The sequence below is a fragment of the Struthio camelus genome, chromosome Z, assembly GCF_040807025.1.
Source record: "Struthio camelus isolate bStrCam1 chromosome Z, bStrCam1.hap1, whole genome shotgun sequence".
In the NCBI taxonomy this organism is placed as follows: domain Eukaryota; kingdom Metazoa; phylum Chordata; class Aves; order Struthioniformes; family Struthionidae; genus Struthio; species Struthio camelus.
In genome coordinates this window covers 68,684,292-68,710,211 of record NC_090982.1, presented here as the reverse complement: position 1 = coordinate 68,710,211, position 25,920 = coordinate 68,684,292, and the positions used below count along the sequence as shown (strand labels likewise).

General features: G+C 39.6%; 1 protein-coding gene across 3 annotated transcripts in view; it reads left to right on the top strand.

The window, feature by feature from the left end:
- LOC138064455 (mitogen-activated protein kinase kinase kinase 1-like) overlaps positions 1 to 25,920 on the top strand; it is a 107,682-nt gene that overhangs the window by 41,519 nt on the left and 40,243 nt on the right. For 2 of the 3 annotated variants that reach the window (XM_068927170.1, XM_068927168.1), the window contains one exon: positions 1,507 to 1,640. In XM_068927170.1, the coding sequence (XP_068783271.1) occupies positions 1,507 to 1,640 (134 nt within the window). Of the gene's footprint in view, positions 1 to 1,506; positions 1,641 to 2,257; positions 2,758 to 25,920 lie in introns of those variants that run through there. The other variant, XM_068927169.1, reaches the window with a different exon arrangement.

Sequence of the window (25,920 nt, the reverse complement as noted above, 5' to 3'; positions counted from 1 at the left end):
TTTTTCAGAGACTTACTCTTTTTCTTCTCTGTATCCCTTTCTAACCAAATGACTGCTGTTCAAAGGTGTATTCATTCTCCATGTGATAGATTAGGCATTAGAGCGTCTTGTAAATTTGCAAAGTTGCTTTTCTGTTCAGGCTATTTTAAAGGCATAGGTTCTTTTTCTGTGAATGTGAGTTATGGTAGAGAAGAATATATTGAAAGGTAGGATTGTGCACTTTTTTTTCCTGCGGAAGATTGAAGGACCCTGTGTAAATGCAGGTTACACTGCCAACAACTGGTAATAATTTGAGTTCATCTCAACCATCTGCTTCAGAATTTGCATGCAGCTAATCTCCTCCCACTTCTACAAAGCACATACCACTCTGGTCTTCCACTCAGGCCTAGTTTGGGAACCTGCCAGAAAACTGTCCCTAATTTTTTATCGTTGTGATTTTAAATAAGAAAAATATCAAATATTATACTTATAAAATTTGGGATGAATTTCCCTTTAAATGTATATCCCTTTGCGGTGCATTACAAGAGGATATTTAGATGACCCATGTATCCCAAAGGTACCCTACTTACAGCATGACAATGAATGAAGCTGACTTCCTCGCAGCATCCTTCACTGAAAAACGTTCATGATAGTGTGGTCATGACACTATCATCTGGGTTGACAGATCATCTAAGTGATTCACTTAGTGTGACCTTGAGGCCTTGTGTATACTGATACTATTCTGCACTTATATGGAGTACCATTTGACAGTCATCTCTGCCTTTTGCTTTTACAAGTCTGGAGGGAAAGAACTCTTTTCTAATGTGCTCTTCGCATCCTTTAGCAAAGATAGTCTACATTTAGGTCGGCATCTGATTAAATATGTAAGGCAAGAAAGAATCTGCTTCTGTTAGGAGGTACTTCTCAAGCTACTAGTGCTTCAGATTAAGGCAGTGATCCTAGCAAGCTGCCACATTAAATATTATTGACAGACTAGTTAGTTAATGTTACTCTTGGGGGACATGGCTGAGACTTCTGAGAAACAACTCTAAGCTGCTCAATTAAAAAAAAAAAGAACAAAATTCAGTGACTTTTACTATCTCCAAAGTCCTATCAAACCAATAATGACTTGGTACACACAGCGAGATTTAGTTTTCCTCTTCTAGCCACAGGCTACATTGGCATTCAGATACAGACTTCTTCCGTGACAGCAAGAAAGCACCTTTCTGATAGCAACATATCCCCTTCTGCCGCTGCAAAATTGTAAGCCCCTTCTCTAACAGCTCAGAGAGTGAAGGCAAAACTATCCAATTGTGGTTGAGTGGAAACCTAGACCAAGAGTCAATTTTACTTGGACCTCCCCAAGATTCTGGTCATGTGATGTCTCCTGCCTTTCCTCTTTCTCCCAGTCTCTTGGGAACAGCCGCAGCGATAGGTATATTTGGCAGACTATAGGCTGAACTAGATGCGTCTATGCACGCACATATGGAAATAGGTGTACTCCGAGACACTAACGCTTCTAAGTAGTTACAGACATGGAAAAACATCAGACGATGGGTGCAGCACCAGCCACCAAGTGAGGGCAACTCAGAGAGGAACCTTGAGGTCTGCAAGCAAAAATGCACAGTGAATTTCGTGCTGGTCCCGAGACCAATGAGCAGGTAAGCCTGGGCAGAGCGGCGGTGTACCGGCGGGGCTCGCCGCGACGCGCCAGGCACCGTGCAGGCGTTTTCGGTGCGAGCTTTCCACCTCCTCTTCTCTCGGCCGGCTCCCTGCTCCTGAACGCGGGCCCAAGGGAGGGAGTTGGGGGTACGGCCACGACAAACGGCCGCCGCTCCTGGTCCCCGCTGGGGGCACCCGCCTTCCCGGCGGCGCCACCGGAGTCCCCGGCTCTCTCCTACAGGTGGAAAGAGCCGCATGGGGGCCCAGGCGGGGGCACCCTCATCCCCCGGCCGCCGCCGCCGCCACCGGCTCCGGGGCGCAGCAGGTCCTGCCTCGCCGACCGGGCCGGGCCGGGCCGGACCTGCCCCGGCCGCTGCCGCGAGGGCGCGGCCCGCTCCAACCGCCAACACCTGCACGGGGCGGGCGGAGCGGCGCGGCGCGCGCGGCCCCGCCCCGCTGCACCTACCGGCCGCCCCGCCCCGCGCCTGCTGCCACCACCAATCCGCGCCCGGCTCCCACCCCCTCCCTACGCCGTTTGCGCAGGCAGCGCCGTTGGCGCAGCTAGTCAGGGCAGTAGCTCCCCCTCTCTCCCCTTCCTCCTCCTCCCCCCGCTCGATGCTCGGGAGCCTGATGTGACCCGCCAGAGAAAATGGCGGCGGCGGCGGGGAATCGCACCTCGTCGTCGGGATTATCCTCGGGCAGCGGCGCGGAAGCGGCCGCTGCCGCCGCCTCCGGGAGTCTGCAGGGCGGCCCGGGCGCGGGGAGCGCTGGCGGGAGCTGCGGGGGGCTGCTGCGGGAGGCGGGCGGCGGCGGCGGCTGCCGGGAGCAGCGCTCCGACTGGAGACGGAAGCAGCTGCGCAAAGTGCGGAGCGTGGAGCTGGACCGGCTGCCCGAGGCGCCCCTCTTCCTCGCCGCCGCCTCCTCTTCCTCGTCCTCCTCGCCGGAGCCCCCCGAGACCCTGCTGCTCCACTACTTGCCCGGGCCGCGCTCCAGCCCCGCCAGCCCGGCTGCCTCCCCCAGCCGCTGCGCCGAGCCGCTGGAGCCGCTGCCGGCGGGGAGCCCCGCGGGGACCGACCCGGCCGCGGAGAGGAGGATGGAGCCGTCGCCGCCCGCGAGGTGAGGGGCGCCGGGCTGCGAGGCGCGGATCGCCCCCGCCGCCGCGGGCTGCCCCTGTCCCTCCCGCGGCGGCGGCGGCTGACAGCAGCCGCGGGGCTGCGCCCACGCGGGAGGGCGAGCGAGGGCTCCGCGGTGCCCCCGGGCTGGGCGAGGGCGCGCGGCGCCCTCCGCCGGCGCCCGCCGTGGGCCGGGAGAGCGGATGCGGCGGCGGCGGGAGCCCCGAGCGGAGCGCAGGGGTCGGCGCGGGCGCCCCGCTGCCCTGCCGGGGTGCCCCGGGCAGCCTCCGGGGCCCGGCCTGGCGCGGGGGGGCCCCGCACGGTGGCTGCCGGGGTGCCCCGGGCAGCGGCGGCGCCCGCGGGCCGGGCGGGAGCTGTCAGCGCGGGGCGCGGCGCCGGGGGAGCAGCGCGTCCCGGCGGCGGCAGCTGGCGGTGGGGAGGGCCGGTCGCTGCCGCTGCGGGCGCCGCGGCTGTGCGCGGCCGGGGGGGTGCGTGTGCGCTTATTCTCTGCCGGAGCGCTGAGAGCCTTTGAAGTTTGAATTTGTCTCGGTGGTTGAGGAGCCGGGACCGGATGTGTCAGCCATTCAGTCCCGGTGCGACTTGAAGCCGTTAACTCTTCCAGCAGCTCTGCCGCCGTGGGTGCCAGAGCGGGGTGCGTTTGAAACGCGTCTTGTTCAGAGAAGCAGGGCTCTCTCGTCCCTGCTGTGCTTGTGCTTTGGGTAATCACTAAGTACCTTGCAACTTTTGTCTCTTTCCTAGCAGTTTATTAAACAAAATTAAATATTAAAAAAAAACCACCCTGACTTCTCCGAGGACTTATTTTGATTTGAAGCAACATGATATTGCAGAACTGATTTCTTTGGTCAGTGATAAGAGGGGAAAAGGTTTTCAGACGTGATTATCCACTATTTTTCTCAGAGAGAGAAAATTAACTTTATAGTTGTTTAGTCTAGATGATACCTTTGAAGGGCTTTTTTCAGTGCCCGTGTATTTGTAGTCCTTGTTTGCCTTCCATTTTTTATTTGCTAAGTCCAGTTTCTTGAGGTTGCATTGAACTGCTTATATTATGCATATTTGACATACATAGCAGTATTCAGCATGAAAGTGAGCATGTCCTTGGTGAAGCAGTTTCTTCAAGTGCTTCAGAGCACGTTTTAACTGTAATATGCACTTGCTAGCTCTGTTATGCCTGTGGGAAAGCACTGCAATAGTGATGTAATTTTGATGTGAAGTTGGTAATTTCATATGAATTTTTTGGTAAGGTTTCATGTGACATGATGTTAATACTAGGTCCTTAAACTACACAGTTCGAAAGACTTATTTTAATGCTGCTAACTAAGAGTGTGTCTGGCTAATTATTTAAGCCTCGTAAGAAATCTGTTTCTAGTTTGAACTGATGATTGTCTATTCTTTTTAGGTATGTCTTATGGCACTTAAAACCTCAAGGATGTCTTTTAAAATGTTAACGTATCTTGAGAATACTGTAATAAGAAATCATTGATGGTTTCTACACCTATTTGTATGCTGTTTATATGAATTCTAAGCATTTTTGCCAATGGATTTTTGGTCTAATTCTAGGGCAACGTAAGAGCTACTTGATGTGTTGTGGTCCTAACAGATAAGAAATCCTCCTGAAGTTATAGAAGGATTAGTAGGAAATCGTAGTTGTTTCAGGGAGAGAGGGGAAATCGGGTGCGAGTTTTAGTGAATGACTTGTGTTTTATGACTTTTAGCATCATCTTTAGTTGTAACCAGTTATATGACTTTCAAGGAAAATAGAGTCAAAACATACACTTAAAACAACTTAAGCGTTCTCGTGCCGGCATTCAGTGGGAGTGAGGCTGGATGTTAGAGCTTCAGGAAGGTCAATATATGTCATGACAATGCTGAAATATTGACTCCATCCTTGCTAGTCAGTTCCACAGCAGCAATGACAGAGTAGCTGTGGAATTTTTTTCTTTCACATGGACGGTTTTACTTATTTCCAGGACAAGTTAGTGTTTTGAGGACGTGTACAAGTTAAACCCCTTCTTCCTCCCCCCCCCACTGAAGAATGCTCGCTCACGTTTCAGTAGGAATGTAATAATTCAGAAAATGTTAAATGCCAAGTGCTTTTCTCTTTAATATTTCAGTGAGATAAGCTATTTTGAATTTAGCTTTTATCATGAGTATCTTCGAAAATATATGGCAGCATTAACAGTGATTATTCAGAAATATGCTATAAATCTTCACATAGAGTATCTCAGTAATTCTCTATGTCACGTTACCAGTAAACGGATGTTAGACAGAGTACTCCTTTGTCAGGCCATATAAAGAATTTAAAACATCTCTTTGCCCTTACTGTAATATTAATTAACTTGATCTAGCCAAAGGAGGGAAGTTAATGTGTATGTGAGTAACAGTCACAGTATATTATGCACTAAATAAATTTGTGCGTGCACTCGTTGTCCAGACATTCTTTATTTAAAGAGGCAGAGTGAAGGACATAATCAGAATACATTATGTGAACGTTTTCTATTCTGTTTTTAAACATTCTAGTTACACTTTCCTATAAGGATCTACTATTGCTTAAAAGATACGGTGCTTGCTCCAAAGTCCCCCTGTCAGTCTTCTTGGTATTACAGTCACTTTTTTTTTTTTAATAGATTTTCTGTTTATGCTGGAAGACATGCATGAACCTTAGAATGAAGCTGAAAAGTTAAATTGACTCTGCTGTTAAGTAATAAGTAATGTAAATATAAACTTTTTTCTGTATTTTCTCAAGCATTTTGCTTGTCTCAGTGGTAGATCAAATATTTTCAGTAAAAAGCTGTGACTGTTTTAAGTGATCTTTTTGTATCCCTTTAAGGGAAGAAGAGTAAATTTAATAGGAAAATGCAGCTTCAACATAAGGCACTTCAGATCCTTTATTCTAGGTCTTGTACTGGCAGCATATTGATTTGGGTTATGTAAAAGCTCATAACAATTCAGTGATAATTGCAGTATGATTTCTTGTAACTTAGGTTATAACTGCTGATTTAGGAGAAATCTATGAGGGCAAAATACATCTCCTTTTGTGAGGTTCTTCTAAAATGTTCAGACCATCTAACTGATTTTCATTTGTGTCCGAAATTAATGTGGATGACTTATTAACTTACATTCCTGAGTACAGGATTTGTAATACTGCCAATAAACTCATTTTTATAGAAACAAAAAGCAGGAAATGCTGCGGTTCATCTTTTCTACGTACACCAACCATGTACTGTGTGATTTTGTGTGCAAGTTTGTGTTTGAAAATGTATATGCTAGATATAGCGGACTTGCTATGTAGTTCAGATGCAAGAAAACCTGTGTAGATCTGCTGTGTTTTCTGCAATTGCTGTTTGTGTTGAAGACTGGTTGAGACACTACAAACCCACTAGAAGATTGAAGTTTTGACTATATATACCAGAATACTAGCAAAAGCTTGTCAGTTTTGGATCCGTTTATCAGTCTGTGGAACCTTCATTGTTTTTTATCTCCCAAAAGAGGACAGAAATACATTAACAGTGCCCTGGATTGGGCAGAGGAATGAGGGGAGAGGAAGAATAGTTAAAACACAGCTCAATGAAGGTTTGAATTTTTCTTCACTGAAATGATAATGTTCTCAGCATAGTTGTCTCAATTCACGTAGTCAAAAATATAGCTTATTTACCTTACCAGCTGTTTACCTTCGCTAAATATAGCGAAGGTAAATATAAAATTAAATGTTTTAACCAAGTCCATAATGCTGGATTTTTTTTTTTTTTTTGCACTAGCTGCTTAAATAAGCCCCTAACATTTCTCCTTCCAGTTTAAGCTGAATACTAGTGTGAGAGAAACTTCACCCCCCTACCTCTTTGGAATCTTCTACATTCTGTGGCCTGAAATATTTTTTGAAGAGGGTCACCCTCTACAGTGTCTGATTTTTATCACTTTCGGTTATTGCAAGTGGAAGGGTTCTGCTTAAATGGTTTGATCTGGTATGGCAGTTTCTTTGTTCCTATGCAAAGTAAATAGATTGTAACTAACTAATATGGAGCTTTCTGTCTCGTTGGATTTAGTAATACTAAAGGTTCAGTCTTCACTGTCACTGAGAGGGAGTCTAGGTGCTATTCATTAAGATACCTTTGTAGGCATGTACCTTACCCAAAACTCAAGCATGTAGTCCAAGATGTTTTTTAAGATCAGTTTTTCCTTCTATATGGTGGACTTGAATTTCGCTCGATCTTTTAGTGTGCTGATGTAGTTGTTATTGTTTGAAGTTGGAGTAAAGGTAACCCCGCAGCTGTGCAAAAGCTTATGCTGGTGCACGAGAGAGGATGAGGCTGAATGGAAACAAATGATTGGGGGTGGGGTGACTGTGGGAATGCTTCTGTTGGCTTTTGCTGGCTTAAAGCATTTCGTGAAACTTGGCTTAGGTTTGTTTAAAATAGAAATATATGTTGCCACGTAATTGTTCTTCAAACAAACTTTTAAAGCTAGTTTTTAGCGGCAGTGGTGACAGAAGTGATCTGTTTTGAGTTCTGGAGTTTCTAACGCTAATCTTGGTGTTCACAGAGAATTCTCTGTCAAAACCCAAGGGTCATCTTATTTTACTTTTTATCTGCTCTGCTCTCACTTAAAACTCTAGAATTACAGTTTGTTCTTTTGACTGAGGCAAAGTGGATAGAAGCCTTTTAAGAGGTTTTCATTACTTGTCTCTAGGTGACTAGGAGAATGTTATTAAGTGGTAAGTTGCTTTCTGTTGCTTCCCTCCCATTTTATCTTTACTCCTAGCTGAGCACACTGCCTCCAGAACACTTCCTGTTTCCTGTCTGATCAGGACTGAGAATGAGAGAATCTTGCTCCATAGTGCATCATCTTGATTTTTTTTTTCTTTTTTTCTCTAAGATAGTTCTTTTTAGGATTTTACTTTTTTATTTTGAAGACTAGCAATTTTCTTGGTCTTGACAGCAAAATGTACAGAAAAAACAGCAGCTGTATTTACTTGATACTTAAGAATCATTTGAAATTGGGAAATGTTCACGTTCTGTCTGGAGACTGATGAAATGCTTTTCTGATGGTGTTAATAAATTTAATACATCTCCAGCTTTGATTAGAATACCTTAGCAGACCAAGATGAGTGAAAACTTTTCCGGATTTGCTGATTTTTCTGAAGCAGCCTAGATGTTTGACAGAATGTTTCAAAAAACATAGGATGATATGTGTTTCAGACTAAGTGAACAGAGTACTAATCCAAATCTATTACACTTTCACACTATTTCTCCTAGATCTTATCATTATAGAGGTTGTCTGGACTCATGGTTGTCTGGAATCATAAGCATGAACAATAGCCTTCTGAAATATTACTGTAGTGTTAAGTGTATTATTTTGTAACGGTACGGCTACTAATATACATAGTTCACCAGGTGACCTCTGTTCTCTTCTAGCATTTCTCATCAATAGATTTCACACTATTGATCGCTGATGCATACTTCAGCACCCTGTAACTAACTCCTAACTCCTCCAAGGTCACTATGGAAATCAGTGGCCAAACTGGCGATAGAGTACTGGAGAAATGGATTGTGTCCCCCTAGACCACATTGACATCTAATGACATTCTGTTTTCTGAGCTCTCTTCCATCCTTTTCTTAAGCATCCTGTCATCTTGCTTTTGAGCAAACTAAAATGAGTTTTTGCTCAGCTATCAGCAATGCTGTCAGCAATGATGATCAGGTCCCTTTGTGAATTGTTAGTTAACCCTTAAGGGTATGCAACTAAAACTTCTTATTTTAACCCACTGATATGCATTTCTTCTCACTTGTTATTTCTGTCAAATATACTATTACTACCCTGAGGATCTTTTTTTCAAGCTTATATCTTCAGAATTGTTCGATACTGATAGGGCATGGTATAAATATTTATAGCATTGAAGGGGGAAAAATCCAATTTACAAAGATCTTAGTTGGAGAAACAGATTTATTTTTTTTAAAAAATTATCAATGTTTTCCTCACGTTCTACTACCAGTAGATGCCTGCAGAATGTAAAGAGGAATTTTAAAGGACGGTGGGTAATAGGGTCTTCCCATTCCCTTCAGATAATACTTACCTGCCTTGTATTTGAAAGGGCATACAGAAGACATATATCTGAAATGTGTGGTGAAACTTGCGTTGACGTATGGTTTGCGGTTCGTGTAGAGTTTACTGACCTTGTCAAATGAAAACACTCTAACAGGCAAGTGTTTCTTTATTGTCATGATTAAGACAATATTTTAATTGCTTTGAATTAGGACAGTAATTTGCTGAATATGGACTTATAAAATTCACGTGTGGTCAGTGACAGTTTTTGTTTGTCAAAATATTACGAAATTTTTTCTTTACTTTATTCATACTTTTAGACTGCTGAGTGGTCTGATGTGGTGCTAATGTTCCTTTCAATTTTTCTTGTGTAGTAAGGTTTAACTTTATCGTCAGATATGTAGTCGGTATCTTAAATGTTTCCATAAAATATCTGAAATATTTGGAGATTTTTTTTTAGTAATTATCTCTACAGATTCTTAGTCTATGACTAAAGATTTGTTTGCTTAATGTAAGAAAATATCGCAGTTTAATTGGTATGGAAGCTGACCAAAGTAGTGCTAATGCTCTCCGAAAGCAAAATAATAAATTTAGAAAGAACGTCCCATATTAAGGATCCATATTGCTTATTAATTTTTTTGGATTAATCATATAAATAATTTATGTGATGGTTCCTATATTTGTGTAAAATTCAAAACCTCTTGAGAGTAGAAGTGAGATAGTTCTCAGGAAGTTCAAACTTAAAATGTAAATGGCAGCAGCTGGATTCTAAACTGAGTGGGGCTGGGTACAGTTTCTCTTGAAACTATGTTAATATGCATAAGTTTATTTTTAAAAACAGTTATTTCAACAATGTCTCTACTTATATAGTTCCAGAAGACGAGCTCTTCTGTAACTATGGAATGTATATAATTTATCGTATTTTTGATTGGGAGTTCATGGAGAATTTACAATGAGCAGTTCCAATATGGTATGTTTCCAGAGCTCTGCAGGTAAAGCAGAAGCCCCAGCGGTGGAGGAAGCAGAGGCGGTGAGATTTCTATTAGGCTTTCCAACAGAAGCATGGAAATTAGTTCTTATGTACTGTGAACCAAACGTTGCCACTCTTTGCTGACTGCCCTGTTAAGGTGCCTTCTGGCTTCCAGCAAGGTTACTTTTAAAGGGAAATGTAGTACTGCTTGCTAAACTTCAAGGTTAGAGCCAGGAGCTCCTGTGCTGATATCTTCTGCTCTGCACAGGCTTGTTCACACCTTCTCCAAACACTTCCCTAAAATTAAGTGGGAGTTCCAGTTTGATGTCCTTACAAGAACTTGCTCAGAGTTGCAACTACGTGTTTTTCTTGTTGCTCCCAGAGGCTCCTAGGAAGAAGAGCAGGGTTGCTGTGTAGAGAGGTCTTGAAGACATGCAGAATGTTCCCTGAATTTGTTTGAAATGAGTGTTACAGGAAGGGGGAGGGAAAGGAGCAGGAGCTCCTTCTCTTTACTACTCCCTTTGCCTTGCGTATGAGAAAGCATGAAATGAAACCCTTTAAGCCACACAAATCTCTGACAGACTGCAATGCAGATGTTCAGTGCTGTCATTTTAAGAGTGCAGTGTGCCAAACTGATATAGGGAAGGTTGGACAACTGAAGTGTTTTGGTTTCTCTTGCTGTATACATTGACGTGCAAACTGACACCCAGATCACCTGTTTTTTTTTTGTGGGAAGAAGGCAGTCAATCCCATCAGAGAATTAAGTAATAAAATATTTCAAATTAAAACTTTTACATCTATGCAAAGTAGGAAGATACTTACGTGTAGGGATGTGCTAAATATTGTAAACTGATGTACGCTGATATCCTCAACAAGCTGGATGAAGAGAAATAATAAGGACTGGAAAAGTGTTTAATTCAGGTAATACGGGGCAATTGCGATTGCTGGAGTGAGTTACAGAGCCCTAATGTCCAAGTATTGCTTCCAGCTTCTGCTGCAGGTCTATTGTCTCTGACCCTAGCAGAGATCTACGCTGTGATGAAGGGAACAGTAGGTCTGATAGTAAAGGATCATCAGACAGTCAAGAAGCTCTCTCCCCTTCCTCCCCTGCTGTTTATGACTTTGAGACACCATCATCTGACGCTCTCAGACGCCAAAAGGCTACTTTGGCTCCATTCAAAATTGTTGTCACTAATTTCAGCTTTATTGTTGGTAGTCAAGGATTTGATTGTAACAGAAAAAGAAAGAATGACTTTTCTTACATAAGTTCTTCAAAGGCAGATAGTTCCATTTGAACATATAAGTTGCTCTCCATGGGACTAGAAAACATGGGGTAAAAGGTTAGAAAGCAGCACATCAGTAGCATAAATAAAGGTGAACTTTTTTTCGAATCCCCTAATTATTCCTTTTTTCTAGAACAGTGCTACCTTGGTTGTACATAATTTCAGACCAAGTTTCTTTCTGTCTGAGAAAGATCAGAGATTGCAGACTGCCATCCTAAATTCTCTTACAAATTTTCTTTCTCTTCTACAATGGAAAGTGGACTTTCCTTTGGGACGGGGGAAGGGAAGGGAAGCTGGAAGGCTTTAGGCTGAGAGTTGCCCTACCAGAAGTCCATGGAAAAGATCTTGATGACATCTTCTCTTTCAAATGTTTATTGTGTGTACCCCAGTGCAGCAGTGTCAATAATCATTCTTGGCCCTTCTCTTGGAATGCTATATATAATGTAAGTTTACTAATATTATCAAAAGCATTTGTGGAAACTGGCATTTCTCAGAAGGATATCTGGGTCTTTAACCAGATCTCTTGCATATTTTCTATAATTAATGATATTAAACTAACAAAGTTGTTTAACATTCTATTTTTTGAAATACTCATTTGGAGTATAACTATACTTGGTCTTAAAATCATATCAATTGCATTGAAAATTTTGAAGTATGGATTTACTCTTTAGAACACTGTTATACATACAGTAGTACTGTTCCTCTTACAATACGTATCTTCAGTCTTTTCTTTAAGCATGTAGGTGAGTTTCAGCACGTTCAGGAGCAATGATACACAATCTTGTCCAAATAAACATGCTGAAGCGTAAGCTTCCCCTTAGTACCTCAGCAGAAAATTAGTATGCTCTACTGTTTGCTTGTTCTGACCTGCTCAAAGCTGCACGTGTGGCAGTATTTTACAGATGTACTATTAGTAAAAATGCGCAGTGAAGCTATGGGGAGAAAGACAATGGCTTCAATATTTTGCAATGGACTATATAGCAATTAAATTCCTATGTTTTAAAATTCACTGCAAATAGGAATAGGAGTCTGGTGCCTGGGCAGGCCACTTGTAGACCCTGAGAACCAAGACTGCAGGAAAGAGCACAGCTAGGACTTCTGGGTTATTGCTTTCCTTTCAGCCCACAAAGTGGACCATTGAGGAGCTAGAAAGGGGAACAAGCAGGAAATCTGCCAACTTTTTTGATGTATGCAAAGTTCTATAGGAACTTCATCAAAATGGCTCTCTGATTTTCTTGAATAGACAAATAACCTGGGAAGGGGAGCGGTTATTACTTTACAGGCAGCTGTGGTCCACAACCAATGTAGGATTGATTTATAGTTGGTGTTTGTGACAATGAACAGCTGATGATCTTGACTGCTACTTTAGCTTAGCACTATGCGTAAGTAGTTCAATTGTCTTTAACAATACTCACATGTTCCTAAATAGTCATATAATTGAGACCTAAACAAAAACACAGATTTTGGTCTTATGACTGAACCTCTTGTGAAATCCTATGGAACTGTGGAGCCTTGTAGACTTAATTGATATTCTTTGTCAATGAATGTCTACCTCTTGTGGATCTATCCAATTTGTAGTATTGGTGCCTTAGGCTGAAATGAAGGTTTAACTCTAAGTAGATGACATTTCTTTAGTCTAAGTTTCATTCAAAACCTAAATCCCAATTCAGAGGGAAGTTAGGACCCACGTTACCACTGTGTCCAGCTTGCTGAGTTGCATGTGACTCTTGCAGGGTTCTGAGTGCAGCTTCTCTGCTCATCGAGTCTATCAGGCTACTGGCAGCAGGGCTGCACTAGAAATGAAGGTAGCTGTGTTCACAAACTCTAGGTAAGTGCTGTGCATCCTGTGGCCCTCAGCTGTACAAAAACTGGTATGTGGCTCATAAGGTTAGTGAGACAAGCCACCTCCGATATTTCAGGCAGAGGAATCTTGCAATGATGGCTGTTGTGTATAGCCTGAACTTTAGCAGAAGTAAGAGCTTTATGCAGTGTATTTGTATTTCAGACAAGAGGAGAACTCCACAAAGTAGGAAGGCAAAGACTTGGGGGGAGGGACCTAGAAGAGGGTGAAAGAAAATGGAAAAAGGGGTGACGTAATAGGTAGCAGAATACCAGCTTGAAGAAAAAATGGGATTTGCGTTGGAAAAGGAGAAACTGGCAATGGGAAGAGAGGAGTGAGTGAGGAGTAAGTTGGAAATCTGCAAGATAATGAGCATTGGAGAAAGGTGGTGATAGGAGAAGCGGCAGTCCTGAGCAGAAGTGGAAGAAAAAAGCTAGAGAAGAGGGAGTGAAAGCTTAGAGAACACAGAATTTTGGGAGAGGGGTATGAAAGTACCCACAGAGCCCTGACAGAGCAAACAAGCTGGAAGAGATTTCACAGGGTGCCTGAAACAGGAAGATTTGGGAAGGTGGCCCCTGTAGAGCTTGGGATAAAAGAGGATGCAAGATCTCCTGGTGGTGAATTACTAAGGCAAGACCTCCTAGGTCTAACAGAATCTCCATATGTTATTGTGTAATATAAATCTAGGTATATTTAGCGTTCCTAGGCTGCTTCTGTCTGGGCTTTGCCAATAGTGTTTTGGTACATGCTGGTTTGTGAAATGCATAAAAATGGTGAGTTTCTATTTATGATCAAGACTCCAATTCAGAAAATACAGCAGTGAAAGTCGTCAAAAGTAGGAATGTAGTTGTTTATTCCCCTTTAATGTGTCTGGAACCTTTTTATCTACAAATAGCTATACCTTAAGAACCATAACATCTTGAAAAAATAATCAGTTTGCTTGTTCCTGCATATTGGGAAATAATTCATCTCTGTTCATGTTTGTAAAAGAATAATGAATAAATCATGTTACCATTTGTACAAAATTTACATTAAACGTCTCTGGTCTTAGAGCCAAGATGCCTACATATCTCCCTGAATTGCAAAACTGGTGTGCAGGTAAACAGACTTGGAATAGAGCCAAAAATAGATGGAAGATTGATTTTACGCAATTGCTGAATCCTCAAATCAGTGAAGCATTATCATCTGTGCAAAAGATCTCCACTGGTTGTACTAGTGGGACCAGCTGTACTTTGTCTCCCCTCTGTGGGGAGAATATAGCTTGCGTTATGGGAGCTGATACATTAAGCAGAACAAGCTCTTTTTTCATTATGTCCAGTAAGTCTTTGGCAGAGAAGATACAACTGCTTCTGGATTTCAAAACACTTTCTTATCTAGCCAAAGTGATGACACACAGATTTATGATTTGGTGAAGGTACAAGGCAGGCCTATGGATCTTGCCTTAAAGAAACCTTTTAAACTGTTTTTTTTTTTCTTGAAACCACAAATAATTAATGGGTAAGCATAAATGCAGTTGAAATTTTCATTGTAGTTACAATAATTAGCCAAGATTTTTTGGCATTTGACTGACTGACTGCTATAGTCTATCCAATCTTTCCTCAATTTTCCCTGCAGTCAATTTCAAAGAATAAGAAAAAAATATATATAAAACTTTCTCTTATTTTCCCCCTAAGCTCACTTTAGAAAACCAACATCTCACTTTCTCTCCTGGAGTTCTAGTGTCTGCTTCACTGTGTTCCTGAGCCTTATTGTGGTAAGGTCTGCATTTTGATACCTTGAAGGAAATGGGAAATGACACAATATGGGTCTAGCACTGTTACTCCCTTTCCATGTTCAAATAAACGCATGTTTTTGTAACTGTGAGGGGGAAAAAGCTGGCTGCTATGAGGGAAGCAGTTAGTATAGCTAATTCTTACCGTGGCAACTTTTGATAAGGATTTGTTGGGTTACTGTATGCTTTTTTGTAGTTATTAAAATAATCTATAGTTTCATGAGTAAAAATGTTTAACTGTTTCTCTTTTAACTACCTGAGTACTTCAGCTGCTGTGAATGGGCGGTCAGGGTATAAGTATTGAGAACTGTGTTCTTTAATAATCTTATAGCAGTTAGTTGCTTCTAATTTTGTGTAGATGAGTGGCTGGCTGGCTGGCTAATGCTTAATCTAGGCATATTAAGCAAGTAGATGTGGAGGTTCTTGCTTGAAAGGGTCCTTTTCTTTGCTTGAAAGGGTCCTTTTCTGTCTGCGGTGGTCAAATAGATACAGTTTGCTCCTGTATCTTAATATTCATATAGTATTTGTTTGAAATATAAATTCAGCTGACTATGTAACTATCTTTGGTTATCCAGGATAGAATTATTAGATTGTATAGTCTTCATTTGTCCTATGTAGACTGGACTGAAACGAACCTTGTTCCAGTTCAAGAGTTTCATCTTCTGACATCTGAGTGGACTTAGGGCTTAGTTGCCTTAGTCACAGACTCTGTATCCTATTGCCTGTAAGCTTAATGTAGCAATTCATTCAATGGGTAGCATCAGTCTTCTGCTTCTACTTAGCAGCCAGGCCGCTTTCAGTAGTTAGTGTAAGATTAACCTGTTCAGAGAAGTATTTCCACATACAGTCCATTAGTAAGACACTAGGGCATGATTTGTTTCATGCACAGACTTTCCTGACTGTATTTCAAACAGTATTTCTTGGAAACTATTTTTTCATTTTGCTTGTTATATATGCGACGTAGTTTCATAATGATCTAAAACGCACTCATGCACCTGTGTAAAGAAGTTAGGTCCTGCTGCCCTGACAGTTCAAAGTTATTGTCCCATTTCTGAGGGGCTGCTACTGTGATACAAATCTTTGTGATAAGAAGTAAAATGAGTCTAAGCCATCTTTAGTGATCACAAACGATTGCATAATGATCTTTAAATATTATAATAGCTTAACAAGTGACTTATCTGTATGTTAAAGTAAATGTTTTTTACATCCCTTTTTTAATTAAAGACAAATATTTAAGTCTTGTCTAAAGGTGTTTCAGAATGGTCTATTTTTCATTGATCTTAAAATCCACATATTTCAAATACTTTTCAATGACAGTAAAGTTTTAAATTTTTAAGATATTCTAGGCATGCATTGATTTGACATAAGAGATTCCTCTTGTAATCTCTTTATATGCAACATTGCCACTAAACTAAAGCACTTTCAGAGTTGTATGAGATGTGGATCCTCCCCCTCTTTAAATAGAACTTACATCCTGTAGCAAAGTAGGGAAAATGAAATTGGATTATGAATTTGTAATAATAAGAGAGCTTTAGGCAAGTTACGGAGTAGGTTTTTTATTACGTCATGTTAATGTGAGGTGGCTTTGACTCTAAGGTTTGAAGTCATAGCACAGCAGAGCGGTCACAAAAGGGACTGTAAGCTAGCACAGCTACCAAACTGGTGAAGAGTGCTTGGTAATCTCCTGATTTAATTTGTTGCTTCTTCATCCTTTTGTAGGCTGAAGCACAGCTAAAGAGTAAGAGGTTTCTTAGCGGCATCTCGAGACAAGTCTGCATATTATCAGTTGTTGGTATTGATTTTTCTTTGGGCGAAAATATTTCCTGTTATGAGGGATAAAATTTCTCCTTTCTTGAGCTAGTGCTCTGAAACCTTGCACTTTTATTTCCCATACTCTTATGACTATTTCGTTACAACAGAAGATATTACTGCTTCAAGTTACATCCTAGTTTATAGAGAGTAAAGCATGTGACTAAAGGAGATCTTCAGCAATATCTATTTTACCAATCTACATATGCTGAAACTTTTTTTTTTTTCCAGGTAACATAAGATGTAAGGCCAGAGCTAGAGCAACTCCTGTGTAACAACTCATAGGCTTTCATATCGTTTCAGCAGTTAATCCACTCTTCATGTTTAAAACTTAAATTTTAACTTCAAAGCCAGAAAATCCACATAAAAATTTGAACCCTTACTTTGAACTCATGCATTATATGCTGCGGATAGTATTATTTTTTTTATTTAATATTTTAACAAAAATATAAATCATCCTATGTTTCGTTAAAGCCTTTCTAGCTGTTAGTAATTAGTGATATACATCACTTTGGCAACCTCTAGTGTACTGTTTTGTGGGAGTTCATCAGAAAGCGGTAATGTGACAGATACCAAAATGCTTATGCAAAGAGGTAAAAAACTAGCATTTTACCTAAGGAATTATTTAAAAGATTGGTCAGAAGATTAATGAAAAAACTCTTTTCTTAAAGTTTCGGAAGATTGTCTTTTCCTGTCCTTCCCCATCCCCTACACAAATATTTTTCTGTTGATTTGACAGTTTTAAGCAGGTGCATCATTAACTGACCTTACTAGAAGGCTTTCCTTCCAGGTAAGTTTGTGTTGAACAAGAATATTTTGGGACCTCCTAACAACAACAAAAAAGGAGAATACTAGGATAGTCTGTGTGCGTGCCACTCTTGTGAATGTGCAAACTACAGTAGTCAGCAAATGTTGTCTGACTTTCCCAAAGTTGCATGCCTAGTATTTCTTGTTTTGGTAACAGATACTTAGCTTCTTCCAGCTTTGAAAGAAGGGGAGAAAAAGTGCAGACTGAGAGTTTTCTGTAAGCAATTTGACCAGCATTAGATTCTTGGTTTAATTCAGTAGGAAAGATATTGTTTAATAGATAAGTTATACTATTCTGCATGATTCCGATTCATTCTAATATATAGCCCTGTCAGTTGACTACTTGGCCTTTTGATCCTAAAGCTGTTCATTCTACGGCTATGGTCTCTCTCTCTCTCTCTTTTTTTTTTTTTTTTTTTTTAAGTTTAAGCTAGCAGATCTAGTGTCTGTCTATTCAGTACATGATTTGAATGAAAAAAATAATCAGCTTTAGTTTTATTCTGTTCAAAGTTCTACTTCACTATATTAATGTAGCTTTATTACATTACCATCTGCATATAATGTTTGAATATCTGAAGCTGCAACACGTTTTCCATCTTTACATTTTGTTTTCTTTCAATATCGTTGCGCAGAAGTTAAACTCAAGTTTTAGTAGTTGATACTTAGTAGATAACTACTTCAGTGATCGTCTGTACTGTTAAAATGCTCATGCAAAAGGCGTTGCATGTGGAATCTTCCCTGCATGTTTGTTTCTTTAAATGTGTTACTTTAAAAAAAAAAAAAAAAAGTCATCCTGCTTTAGATTACTACTGATTTCATTTGCATTCCGTTTTCTAAATCCTCAAATAGATTGACATTAGAGTGCCAAGGTATGGACAACATGCATTGAGCTGTTTCAATTATGATTCTTTTGGCATAAGTCGCCTAGATGCCTTGAAGTCAAGGAGGAAAGCTTAGTTAAGGCAGAACTGATGATTTAATCTTTCCAAATATGAACGCATATTCTTAAGGAAAACTAACTCTTCATTTTCATTTCACTTAAACCAAGTAAAGTTATGGCTACTTGCAAATAAATGGAGTCAGCTTAAAAATTGTGGATTGGTCTGAGTCCAGTACAAAGACTGAGCAACTATAACTTGTTTCAGAAGGAAGGAAAAGAAAAAGAAAAAAAAAAACAAAGGCAAAGGATAGGCTTTTTTTGAGTTATGCTTGGTTAGATTTTACAGCTTGAAGATGGTTTTGTGTAACTGAATGTGCAGAGAACTATAGGAATCAATTCTAGCAGGAATAAGCTGTGCTTCATCAAATCTAAAATTCAGAAAGGATCGAATGAGTCAGGTCTCACCCAGCTCTTAACTACATGCTGATATTTGCATAGGAACACAAGCCATATGAAAAATATTATAGTGAGCCAAACACCTCCACACTGGTCGTTAAAACACAGATTTTTGACTTACAGAGAGAGAGTGGAATGTAGTGAAAGCAATTTTTTCAACAGCAATTTATCATTTAGGTATTTAGGTAATGGGGAAGAGGCGTGTGGGGTTTTCTTTTTTTTTTTTTTTTTTTCTCTTCAACAAATAGCAACCAATGAAAATGTTGTGCTCTTGTATTATGCCTTAATAGTGTAAATCATGTAAGTTCATGTTTTTTGTTCAGTTTTTTCCACAGTCAGTTGGATTTTCCTTCATTGCAGTCTCATTGTTCCTGTGGTTAGGCTTTTTTCAAAGTAATCATCATATTCCTTACTCAGTGTTTTGGGATTTTTTTTTTGTTTTGTTGTTCTTTGTTTGCTTTTAATAATGGAGTTTTAAAATACCATATTCTTAGCATTCTGGGAAGCACCAATTGAAGACAGATACTTCTACCTGAATGTTCAAGCAAAACAAATCACTTGGTCAAAGTTACTCAATATTTTTTTCTTAATTTCAATTAATAGCTTTATTTCCCTTCTTCTCAGTATTTGATTTGCACATTTCCTAAAGAAGAATGCATTTTCTGCTCTATTTCTTTGCTGTGCACTCTTTACATTTGCACATGTAGAAAGTGACAATTGTATTTTAGTTACAACTGAGAATAGTTATTTAAATGTGAAGCCAAAGTTTGGCAAGCTCTTAACTTCTGGAGGTTTGATGTTTTGGAAAACAAAATTACTCTTATGAACTCTTTCATGTGAGCTGGGAAGCTTTTGAAATGATTGTGAAGTGGGGGAAGAGGAGCAATCCAGAACAACAGCCACTGATAATTTTTCACCTTCAGATGTGTAAAGCCATCTTTTTCTCAAGATGGCAGTGGGAACAAATTTACTGAAAACTGCTTATCAGCCAGTTTGTCCTACATGATGTATGATGTAGCTTATCCTGGCCCTGTTTAGGGTTGAGCGCATCAAATTACTAATGCAAATTAAATTTAATTTGAAGTTGGAAGGGGTTAAGAGTCTTTCAAGAATGCCAAAACTTGTTCAGTTCTCTCAGAATATGTAATTTAGTTGAGATGTTTTTGTTAACCTTTTGTTTTTGAAGAGAGAATAGGTGGCTTTTTTCATCAACTCTTGGCAAAGCATTAGGGTTTTTAGGGCCATATTTTTTTAAGGATCAATTTTTGATATCGCGCTAAGAAATTATAACGTGCTTTTGAAAATGTGAGATTCTGTCAACTGGTTTAACTGCACTACAGACCAATGAAAAAAACAAACTAGGGAAGTTCCAGAAACCAGGTTGGAACACACTTGAAAGCACAGATTCACTTAGCGTCTTCCTTATTTTAGCGTATCGTGGTGTCCAAAACTACTGGGAAGTTTTGTGAGGAAACTGCAGCAAGTTTTTATTTCAATTCTTCGACAGAAACATATGCTCTAGTTCTAGAAATTCATGTTAAAACCGAAGTACAAAAAAGAATATCTCAGCTTGTGAATTTTGTGTTGCAGAGTGGAGGAGGAGCTCTGTTCTGGCTTTTTCCCAAAGTGAAATGGTAAAATTTGCAAAATGTCAGGCTCTTGGATTCTTTGGTAGAAGAAAATGGTTTCTCAGCCAGCTTCAGAACTTGCAGATTGCATTTGTAGAGATTTGCCTTTGACAATGGGATGTGCAGAGGAAGACGGACAGATCCTGGCTTTACTGAAACTCTGGAGCTGGTTCAGCATTGTCATTTATGGTCTGTTCTTCTGAATTTTTTTTTCCCCGTTGTTGTATGCATGCATTTCAAGTACTTTCCCCTGGTTGTTCTTCAGTGCAGTAAATAGTAGGATAAAAGTTAAGGGCCAAATATTTCTGATAATTAGGATCTGTTAGATGTGTGGGGGAGCTTTTTTGTTTTTAGCTTTTCTTCCGAAAGCACTACCCCTCAAGGAACGCTTAATTTAAATAACACTGTGCTTACAAGACAAAGGGTAATTAAATGTTATTATCTAAATGTTGCTCAAACCAACTGAAAATTTCCCCTGGAATAAATATGAGGCTAATAGATGCAAAATTATATAGATGGGTTTGCAGTGTAAAGTTAAAATATAGAGTGTATCTTTCTTCCTTAATTACACCCCTGTCTAGGTCCAAAACTGTCAGTTAAGGAAACCTTACCTTTCTGAAACGTTTCTGAATGGTGTTTACTACTGAGGAGGTACCGCAGAGTACTTAGTTTTATTTTTCTGGAATACTTTCTTAAACTCCGTAATGTACAAACGCTGATTTTACAAGTTTGCTTTCAGTGCAGATGCAGAAATCTTAACCTGCATATTGGTATGAAATTTTCACAGCAGTTGCTATGAAATGAGAAATCTGGAAGCTCCTTTTAAGGAATAAAGCTTAAAAAGAATGTAGGAAACAAATACAGGAGTTACAATTTAAACATATTCCACAGATTCAGCCTAGTATTTCCTCTTTTCTCCCTAAGAACTTTGAAATGTTTTATTCCAAATGAATGGAGGGGAAAAAGTTGAGGCAGACCCCTTTTCTGCTTCTAGGCAGCTTCATAGTTGGTGCTCGTCAACAGAGCTTTGGACCCAGTTGAAGTAAGGAAGCCTTTCAGATTTGCAATATAGGTTGATTTCACAGGTGAAATGTAGCAAAATAGTTCTATTACAATGGAGGAGAGGAGATCATAGTAATTAAATGGCACATGTATCAAATGATATGATACACTCTGCATGTTGTGTGAAGTAATTTCTGATACAGGCCTAAATAGTCTTGAAAGATAACTGTCATGTCTGATTTTCAGCACTTCCTGGGAAAACAGTGCTTCAGTCTCCTGTCTCAACTCATTTCATTGTCTGTTAATAAACAAGTAGTATAGCAGTGATCTTTAGCACATACCTCTGTGGCACAAGTGACAGTTATGAGATATGTGAATAACTTAAATATGACTTATTTTAATCTAATGTTAGTCCCAAAGTTCGGGAATACTTTCATGGAGTAAAGTGAGAAGGAAGAGTATATAATCTTTTGGAAAAATACGAGTACCGGACTGTTCCTCTTAATGTTCTGTGATATTTTTCAAGACTATTTTTATTAGTTCACCACATTTTTCCCCAAATCTGGTATTAATTATTTGTCTTGCTTAGATAGAATTGCTTGTTTGGTTTGTGGGCTACTATTAATACCAGCATAGATCTGATGTCTTTTAATCTGATTGCAAGTTAATGGTATATCTTAGGCTAGAAGCCTTACCCTTAATGATTAAAATCAATTTGTGAGGCAATGTAGGGAAATACTTAGTGGAATTTCACCTTTTTTGCTTTCTCTTGCACTACTTGGTGAATAAATGGAACTAAAAGAAGGTGTTCAAGATTCAAACAAGGACAATTGTTGCCTCCTCCCAACAGCGGAGGCATTTATGCTTTGCGATGAATTAGACAGAAATTGTTTATTGTCCTTATGCAGTTGAATTTACCATCCTTTATATGGAAGAAAAACTACAGATACTTGGTTCAGTAAGCGGACATAAAAATTCCAGATAGCTAGCTAGCTTAACATGTTAATCATAATTTTTGTTAGCAATGTTTTCATGCGTCAGCTAGATTTCATGCTGTGCCTTCCCTTCAGTTAGACTGTTGCTTTAAAATTAATGCTAGTTATATATGCGTGAACACCTCTTTTTTGCTTATTGGGCCCTGCTATAGGGAGGGAGCATGCTGTTCTATGGATAAATATAAGTAGTTACTCTTTGTGTAATACCTAGTAAAACTGAAGCTGCTAAGTAGCAGAATGAACAGTCTGCTTCTACTTATGTAGTAACTCATATCTGCTAAATCAGCTAATATTTTTCTTTACTGTTAAACTTTTAATTAGATGCATTATATGTGAATGGCACAAGATTTCTTTTGTTGTGAAGTGGGTGATTCTGTAAGGGAAAAATACTTCTTTTGTGAACTGTAAAATAACTATCTTTAAAAACTAGGCATATCGGAGCTTATTGCTTCTGGATGACTTCTTTGTAGAATACCACTGTAAAAGAGTATTATGAGATAAATTGCAGACAACAAGCAAGTGCCTAATACTTTTTTTTTTTTTTTTTTAAAAGCTACCTCATGTAAATGAATCTCAAGCTGATGTTGAGTTCACTGTGGGCTTGAGGCAGTGACTGAATGCTTACTGCAAAGGATAGTCCCAAGGAATGTATTCTGTGGTGCAAGGAAACAAAGTACTTGATCTCCATCTTAACAGTTCCTGTTGTGTTCTTAACATCTCTGTCATAGTAAATATGTTTCTTATTTAAGTGAGCTCCTCCATCTCAGGAGGAGCTGGAATGCTACAGATACTATGGTACAGTGAAATTCAATCCTATGCTGATCCTATCTACTAACTTTATTTAACTGTTATGCACTTTTAGTCAACAGTGTACTCTGATATTCATAACAATTCACTGGCAGAAGTCACGTAATCCTGTTTGTCCCACAAACATTTCCCTTGTTCTAACAATTATAAAAAAGAGCTGTATTTCTCCATTGTCCAAACCAATGATCTTGTTTTTCTGAATGTAATGATCCATCGAAAAGCAACTACTTCATTAAACGTGCTCAGATATTAGGACAGCACTTTTTTTTAATAAACTTTCTTCAGATTTATGAAATCCTTCTGTGAACTGAGTTGCATAAGTATTTTCCTTATTACATAGTAAATCGTCTTCTCAATGAATAGACATCTTTCTGAATGCAAATCCTATTTTATTTAGGTGTTGGGAAGAAAGCCTTTTAGTTGTTAATGCCTTCAGGAGTTTGGGGCTAAGTGTGTTTGTTTTGTTTTCTGTACTCAATTCTGATGTAAGCTTCCCTCCAAAGGTGAAGTACCATTTCCAGCTTAATAATGAAACTGAATGGGTACCTAGCTACAGTATTCCATTGCTGTCTGCCTATTAAATGTTGAAAAAGTGACTTAACAGTTTTGATAGTTTTGTAGAGCAGGAAATTACAAACTATTTCTTATGCTTTGTAGGTTACTTCAATGCCTAGAGCAGGAAGAGCTGCTAAGATTCCTAAGAATGTGTTCCAATATACAAACACAAACAGTGTTTCTGTTACAGCCTCATCATTTGTGAAGAAACCGGTATTTTATCACACTTGGAAGAATTTGACAGTCTACAGCCTGATTATAATATTATCTACAATTTTTCATGTGTTTGATTGGACTTTCTAACCATTGCATTCTTGCATTTAAAGTATTTGTCAGTGCTAGGCTTCCCCCTCCCCCCCCTTTTGTTTACTTTATTAAGCTGTTTCTAGGGAAATTTTAATGTCATTGTTTCTGGTGTTCAGTATTCTCATGTCTGCAGTTTGTTTGCTTTCTGACTAGCTTGCATTTGATAGTATTCCCTAATTCTCTGTTGTTCTGAATTGGTATTTGAGGAAGAAATAACATACGAGGACAAGGGGGAAGGTATCACTACTTGTTCTTGTACCCCCACCATAGTATCAGCAGGTAGTTGCTGTTTGACATAGAATACGGAGCTAGGGGAACTTTTGGGATGATCTTGTAAGACTGTTTTTATGGGAGATCCTGCAGAGTCATAGAATTGCATAGCTAGAAGCTTTGTCAATGCACAGTAGCTATAGTTTCCTGTCAGCTCCGATTCTTACTCTTGTCTTCAAATTATACTGTCTTGTCATTCCACTCTTGTCTATCCTGAGAATTTAAATGTAAGTGTTTTCTTCCTACTATAGGTAGAAAATATTGGAAAATAACTATTTTAGGGAGTGATCTCTTGAATAGAAAAATCAAGAAAGTACTGTCGATAGCTTTCAGAGTGCAAAGTCTTCAAGTGCATCTAACCTCATGGCTTCAGGTTATAACTTTACTGTCTTGCTGAGTAAATTTAGATTGACAGAAAACAAACTTCAGATTTCGGGGCCTGTAATCCCTACTTCTGTAGCGCATATATTTCAGTAATGAAACTTTCTCCCTCCTGTGAAACAGTATTCTCTAGTTTTGTAAATTTCACTGCTGCGTTTGGGGCAGTTTCTTTACTGGACTGAATCTGTTATGCAGCGCGTGTACACTGCGTGGGCTTGGAACACCTAACTGTCGTCTTCTGAAAGAACAGCTGAAGCCTGCTCATCAGAAATGCCACCCTCTTGGTTTTCTTGGGGACCTGTTGTGGAACCATGCCATGAAATGGATTGGAGGACAAATCTAGCTTAGCATTTTCCATTTTCTCTTCCTCCCCTCTATCTCTGAGTTTCAAGATTTTTTTTTTTTTTTTTTAAAGTTAGATCCACTTTGGTGGATCTGAAATTGAATTGAAAAGAATAATTGGGGGGTGGGGGAATGGGAACTCCTTAAACTGACATTGCTGCTGAGAAGACAGGATATGGTACTGTTTCAACAAGTTAGCTAACCAGGCTAGAATAACATCTGGTCCCTTCTTCCTCTGTCATGGCATATATAGCTCTTTATTCAGAGCCTTGGTATTTAAATTACTTACTGTGTTTTCTTGCCTGTTATCACTCTAGTTCTAATGTTAGTGCATGATATAAGAATATTCTAACAACAAAACCAAGATTCTACTTGCCCAGAAGTATTTTATGGCCTTTTTTGTATTTTAAGAGTGTACTTTTCATGCCTAAAAGCATCCTAATGCATAAAACTTGTATGTGTTTGTGGTAGAGATTTATATCCATGAACAAACTTAAAGTACCCGCAACAACTGTAGTTTGGCTTTTCTTTAAATTAACAGATGTGGAATGTTCTTAGCAGATATGGGAGTGGTAACAGGTGAAACTTTGCCTTCCTTACATGGGTTTGATTCAAGTGAATACTGTGAAAAATTGATTTTTCTCTCCTTTTTTTCCTTTCATTCTTGTACGAATGTTTGAAAGCTGCTTTGTAAATAAAAATCTTGTGGTATTTACTATTGCTGTGTTGTCTCCTGGAATAAATACTCAGTAATCTTTCTGCTGGACTTCCAATTTTGCAAGTGTTTTATATGATCTTCAATTTGATATTATTATCTGGGATTTAATTCAGTTTATTTAAAAAACTACATTATAGTGTTTTAAAATAACTTAACACTCCTGTCACATATTGCTAGTGGACTAGGAACTTTTAGAACTTCACTGCAGCCTACTGTGAGCTGGTTTATGTTGCAAAGGGCAGCTTTTCTGATTTTGCTGCTTTAGGATCTAGTTCAACTCTGGCCTAAAT